General features: G+C 31.4%; 1 protein-coding gene across 1 annotated transcript in view; it reads right to left on the reverse strand.

The window, feature by feature from the left end:
- LOC125036957 (inositol hexakisphosphate and diphosphoinositol-pentakisphosphate kinase 2-like) overlaps nt 1-7,500 on the reverse strand; it is a 117,476-nt gene that overhangs the window by 33,460 nt on the left and 76,516 nt on the right. The window contains exons 13-16 of the mRNA XM_047629918.1: nt 5,435-5,520; nt 4,078-4,203; nt 1,230-1,265; nt 440-485 (exon numbers count right to left, since the gene is read on the reverse strand). Of these exons, the coding sequence (XP_047485874.1) occupies nt 440-485; nt 1,230-1,265; nt 4,078-4,203; nt 5,435-5,520 (294 nt within the window). The remainder of the gene's footprint in view (nt 1-439; nt 486-1,229; nt 1,266-4,077; nt 4,204-5,434; nt 5,521-7,500) is intronic.

The raw sequence follows: 7,500 nt of genomic DNA on the forward strand, positions 1-7,500 counted from the left end.
CAGATAGTAAATGCAAGGTGGGTAGGTGGGGGTTAATACAGGATATGTTGTAGGTTGTAGATATTAGGCAGAAAGTGAAAGATAGTAAGTAGCAAGTGGTAGGCTATGACAGATAGTAGATAGTAGATATTAGGTGGGTAACAGGTGGTAAGTAGTATGCAGTAGTTGGTAGGTATTAAGTGGTAGGTGATAGTGATCAGTGATAAGTGGTGGGTGGTGAGTGGTAGCTTGACAGGTGTAGGTGTTGGTGTGCATGTAGATTTGTGTGTTTTTGCATATGTTTCTGAGTGAGTGAAAGAGTAATTACAAAAAAAATTATATATGTGCAAAGAAGGCATATTAAAGAATACTACTGTACAATATTATCAATAGAAAGAGAGAGAGAAAAAAGGAAATGAGCAAAAAATACAAACAAAACACATTTTGTGGAGATACCAACATCTTTCCAATATCCTCAATCACAGCAGCAGAGAATGAGCACTGGTCTATAGCCCCCATTGCATTACAAAGAAGGCAAAGAGAAATTAGCAATCACTGTCGGTTGATGATAATGGGTGACACAGCAATCTGCCCTGTAATTTTCTATTTCCCACAGAGATAAATCCAATTCACAAAAGCTAAATCTAGTTTTACTTATCACCTTTTTGGTGCTAAATAACATATATGTGTATATGTATATATATATGTGTGTGTGTGTGTGTGTGTGTGTGTGTGTGTGTGTGTGTGTGTGTGTGTGTGTGTGTGTGTGTGTGTGTGTGTGCATGTGTGTGCATGTGTGTAAATGTGTGTGTATGTCTACATATGTGTACATATATGTGCATGTGTGTGCATGTGCGTGTACATGCGTAGGTGCGTACATGTATGTGTACAAGTGTATATGTATGTGTGTGTGTAAATGTGTGTGTAAATGTGTGTAAATGTGTGTATGTGTGTTTGCATGTGTGTGTGTGTATGTGTGTGTGTGTGTGTGTGTGTGTGTGTGTGTGTGTGTGTGTGTGTGTGTGTGTGTGTGTGTGTGTGTGTGTGTGTGTGTGTGTGTGTGTGCATGCATGCGTGTGGATGTGTGTGAGCGTGCGTGTGCGTGGGTGTGTGTAGGTACACATACACATATGTCTTTTAAAACAAACAGTCTAATAAGCTCCATCAATGACAGTAACACCTCACCCTACAGAGGCAGAGGAACCACTCATCCCTAAGATTCTTTACACATATGGCAGGAAACTACTCACATCCAGCCAAAGATTCTTCAATCCACTCAGATCGTTCTGAAAGACAGCATATTAAACCAATCAAAACTTTCTGCGAAGTCACAGTCGTTTGTGTTGTTGTCTTTGTTATTGGTTTTCACAAAGTCATTTTTTTCTCTCTCAGTTTGCAAAAAGAAACAAAAACCTTTTTTTTTTTTTTTTTTTTGGTTTGCTTTGTTTTTGCAAGACCATTTTGTGAAAAGAGTTTTGGAAGTTGTCTGGAGTGCCTGGTGTTGAATGCATGCATTGTCAAAAGAAAATTAATTATTACTTCTTTTTTTTTTTTCTTACAAATTGTGCAGAGAAGTTTAAGCAAATATCTTAACTTCTGGGACACTCCAGAAATAAACACTAAATTAGGCCATTTGAATAATACATATTATCAACACTTTATACTTATTTTTAAAATGTATATTTCATTTTGGATGCTTAATTCTCATCATGTTTACTAAAGAAGATTTACACATTTCCAAACACAAGTTCTAATCTTCTCTATTCAATGGAAATACCATCAAATTCAAGTTTTAAGAAAACTATACACAAAACAAGTTTTTAATTATCAACCAATAGTTTTGATATGTTCATATGAAAAAAAACAACAGATATATAAAGCTGAACTTAGAAAATCTTAAAAACAAATCTGAGAAAATGCAAATATTAGACGTCTGACCAATGTCTCGAGCCTTTCAAAGAAAATGTTAAGTTTACTTTTTGTAATAACATCTTACAATATACATAATCTTTTTACCAGAACACATTAGTATTTACATGCAATGGTGACCTTAAATACTCATGCTAAATGTACTGTTCCCCATTAGTTATAAGAATCCATGCATTCTATTTTTTTTACACCTTTTTACATTGGGAAAATGAGCAACTTGATAAAACAGAGAAGGATATTTCTATTTCACATACAAAAATGTCATGTCAACTGTGGAATGTAAATGAAGAAATACATAACACATTATATATAAATTCAAGTGATTATTAAAAATCATGAGCATTATACCTAATCCTATCTGAAACCCTACAACAAATATTTAAGCAATATTTAAATATAATTCATAATTCATATACATCAGTAATCACAGTAAAGAGTATTTCTAAAAAACTCAAATATCTCAAGCCTGAAGCAGGTAAAAAATATTCACCTAACAGAAAAAGGGAAATGAAAAAAGCTAGGATATGATAATATGGTTGACAAGCATTGGGACTGCTTATGTGTAACTGTATAGGAATATATTTTCTATTAGGAAATAAGGTATGATGGCATTTCACTGCTAACCCGCAAATCAAATCAAATAAAATTCTGAGCAACGGATTTATAAACTGCAGCAGTATAATAGAAGAATCGGATAATCATACATACAGTCCTTGTTATAATGATATATGCCTGACGTATATCATTAATATATTTTATATTATTATCTTTGTTTCTCTCTCTTTGTTTTACATCTGCACCTCCAGCATATGCTACTCTCATTCACATAATGAAATAACAATCACCTACTTCTCCTCCAGAAATAATTATTCAAAATCAGAATACAAAAAGCATTTTATAACAAACAAGGTTTTGACCCGCTCCAAGGGGAACCTGAAGTGGAAAATGGGCATGCAATTGCTAGTGTGAATGTGTAGGTGAAGCTCCTGTTTTATCATGCACTAAAATGGGGGCAGACAGATATAATTGCCATGAACAAAACCACATCCATATTGTGCTCTTCTTCTCTCTAATCTCCTGCTTATCTTCTGCTCTTTCCCTCACTCTTTCTCTCTATTATATTCTATGCTTTTAGGAAATTTTCCTGAAAAAAATTAGATTTGTATTTCTGGGACCAATAATCAAGGCTCTTGGATTTTACCATCATCATTTAAATCAGGATACATTAATATAATTAGTATAATAAAATCAAATGTACTAGCTGATTTCTGAAGGAACTGACAGTTCATTTTTTATGCCCATATCTGCAAGTAATCATGCTTTATAGTTTGATAATCTTACATGTAGAGAAAATTTTGAAATACATATACAATTAAACTTTACAACCATTGTTTATACCACAAACTACCTCTACATCTGTGAAAAATAAGTTCTAGTGATTTCACAACCCTCATGCAAAAGCTTCAGTCTCTTTTATATATTGTATCTCCAAGTTAGTGAAAGATTAGAAATGGTGGTAAAGTTGTTTCAGGAAGTATACATACCCATAAATGTATCTTATATATTTTCTCCTTCATCACATTATTAGTATAAGATTGAAACAAGGAGCCATTGTATGGGCAAATCATATACACTAACATGCAACAGTAGTGGTTTTGCATGACACGCAAGTTGTAACATGTCCCAAAATTAACACCAAGTATTTGTATATATAAACCCTTCCTGTGTATTTTACTGTTCTCCCTATTCTGTTGTGTTTTTCTGATTCTTGTTATTCATGATGAAACTACTTTGAACAGAAAAATAATAACAATTTCAAGGAAAATAAATTTGGGATGGGAGGGGGAAAATTTACTTTAAAACTAGCTTCTTTGCAATGGATAGGATAAAACACATGTAAGATATTTAACATATTCATGCATATTTGACATACACATGTAAAATAATGTATATAAACATATATATATATATATATATATATATATATATATATATATATATATATATATATATATATATATATATATGTATATAAATATATATATATATATATATATATATAAATATATATATATATACATATTATAATCAATTAAAGAAATAAACAAAATATCAAAAATCAGTAACTAAACAACACATCAAAAAATATTGCAAAACTGCTGACAGTACCTTGGCCTCCGGGGTACATACAGCGGAAAATACGACCCAGCTCCTCTGCCTGAATGCGCCCTGCTGGAGTCAGTTCTCCACCCCACTTCAGGATCAACACAAGAGAGGGTTCACGAGGAGAGTCACCTTTGGTGGTGTGAATAAACAAGAAATATAAGAATTAGGAACACATATATTTTGAAAAAAGGAATTCAAGAATATGAACTAGTATAAGACAAACCAGGAGTGATGGCTTAATGATAATATGTAAATATAATAATATGATAATATGATATCATTTAAAGAATGGTCATGAATAAATGGCAACATTGAGAGGGGGGATATCTGACATATTTTAAAGCATACCAAATGAAAGATGAATGTGAGTGTGTACACACATACACATACACATACACACACACATACACACATACACATACACATACACATACACATACACATACACATACACATATACATATATACACACACACACACACACACACACACACACACACATACACACACACACACACACACACACATACACACACACATACACACACACATACACACACACATACACACGCACATACACAAACACATACACACACACATACACACACACATACACACACACATACACACACACATACATACACACATATACACACACACACACACACACACACACACACACACACACACACACACACACACACACACACACACACACACACACACACACACACACACATACACATACATATACACACACACACACACACACACACACACACACACACACACACACACACACACACACACACACACACACACACACACACACACACACACACACACATATATATATATTTATATTTATATTTATATTTATATTTATATTTATTTATTTATATATTTATTGATTTATACATTTATTTATTTATATATATACATATATATATATAAAAATATATAAATATAAATGTAAATATAAATATAGATATTTTTAAATATATATATATATATATATATATATATTATATATATATATATATATATATATATATATATAAATATAAATATATATATATATATAAATATACATATACATACACACACACACACACACACACACACACACACACACACACACACATATATATATATAAGCATACATATATATATATGAGCATATATATATATATATATATATATATATATATATATATATATAAAACATAAATATAAATATAAATATATATAGCAAAGAAGAAAATACGTAGAACCAAATTTTTCATTTCTCACTCTAAAAGCTCTGAAATATCAACAAACATATAAAGAAAAAAAAAGAGCGAAAAGAAAAGCAGCTCACCTTCCTCGCTACTTGAACGTCTCTTCCACCCTCTCGGTTGGTACTTCAGTTGAACTTTGCGATTGATACCCGAAAAGTGGCCATACCTGCAAATTTGGGATACTTTGATTTCATCTGCTATCAAACAGAGACAAAAATACATAAATAAGTATAAGCAGATGAAATCTTTGTAAGGCAGAATAAAATTATTTACTTAATTCTCTCTTTCTTTTTATTAATTAATTCTGTATGTAGTTAATAAGCCTATTATATTTCTCATCTGTGAAAAAACATTTTCTTTGAGCTGGCATACCCTTATTAAAATATATTACAATATACAATATACTCCATCTATAATACCCAAATGTATACTGACCAATTACATATTAGTATATCATAGCATAAAATGTTCTCCAATAATACGAAGACATTCATCGATAGAATTAAGAACACTTTATAGCTTACCATGTTTCATATAAATTAAAATCTCTTTACAGCCATAGAGCCATGAGACAATTTCACTAAATATTACTGTTTTAGTACAATGAAAAAATACCACAGCAATACAGATAATACCCTATACAAAGAGTACATAAACAAATGAACCTAATATCACCGTCAGACATTTTTAGTAGAAAGGTTAAGAAGAATGTTTTGGTTAGAGAAATCTCTTTAAGCACAAAACACTGGTGTTGGTACCTTATCCAGTAAAAACATTAACATTAGATATTGGAAGGAAATCAAAAGAAAATTAAATGGGTAATTAGCAGTAAGCTGAATAGTTTAAACTGCAGTCAGTGCTAAATTCCTCTAATACAAATACGACCACAAAAAAATCCCAAAAAAGCATCGAAAAAGGTAAAAAATAATATTTGGAAAAATCTACATCAACCTCACAAATAAAGGATCTCTATGCTTATATATATCATGCATACCAATACTTTGAAAATCAAAAACAATTTAAAAAATCAATTAACCTATATACATAAAAGCAAACAATCAAAGATGACATAAACAATACCACGAAATCAAGACTAAAAGACCATGTCACCTTCGGCCTCGTCACAAGGAACAACTTGTAAGGTAATTACGTGCAAAAACCTCATTAATTGGAAATTACTGTCATAACATCCTCATGACAACTCGTCAATTTCCTGTCACACCACCTACACCTTACAGAATGGTATGTTGGAAGTAATAAATGTTTTTTTGTTTTAATTAATACATGCATTCTTATCTTCTTTACTTCTGACTGGCTGAACAAGACAGCCAATCAGGTATCATCAAAATTGAAATTATTGGTATAAAACAAACCTATATTGGTAATCCTCTTCTTACAAAATATAGATTCTGAAAAACATTTACAAATATGGTTTTACTACATTATATCTTGATGTGTGTTACTCTGGAAAGCTGTTCTCAAAAACAATGGGATAATTAATTGTTTATTTATGTTTCAACGTTTATCAAGTTATATCAAATTCGTGTTGTTTCTCTAGGTCGCCCTCACCTCACTATATTTCTACTAAACTGCTAACTCCATTTTATACTATTAACCACTTCATAAATTTTAGGAAACCATATCTGCCTCAGAGCAATTAGAATGGAGTATTATTTCTAGCATATCAATATCAAATAATGTCTCTTCTTTCTTCAATCATATTAGAACGAATTGTATCAGACACTGTAATTAATACCATATAACTTAATCACGTGATTTGTATCATCACTAAATCTTCCTATTCTTCATCTCAACATCAAAAACACAGAGAAACATCCAAAAATTACATAAGAGATGTTTAAGTAGGAAAAAAGAAGAAAATATTTGTAAGACGTGTCATGCAACCATGACTTTTAGAAAGTTTTGACATGCAACATAAATGTGCATTGAATGAGGCATCAGACCCAAGCTCTCATGATTCTTTATGAAGAAATACATCTTTCATTCTGACAACGAGCATGGAGTTTTCTTGTTTTTTCTCCTTTGTTATTTGCTTACATTTCTGTTTCTTCAAATCCGTGAATTCCTTAAAGGCATAACGTTTACCTTTGTTATTCTGCCCCTTCCAAAAATAGGTGTGTGCTCA

The sequence above is a fragment of the Penaeus chinensis genome, chromosome 22, assembly GCF_019202785.1.
Source record: "Penaeus chinensis breed Huanghai No. 1 chromosome 22, ASM1920278v2, whole genome shotgun sequence".
Lineage (NCBI taxonomy): Eukaryota > Metazoa > Arthropoda > Malacostraca > Decapoda > Penaeidae > Penaeus > Penaeus chinensis.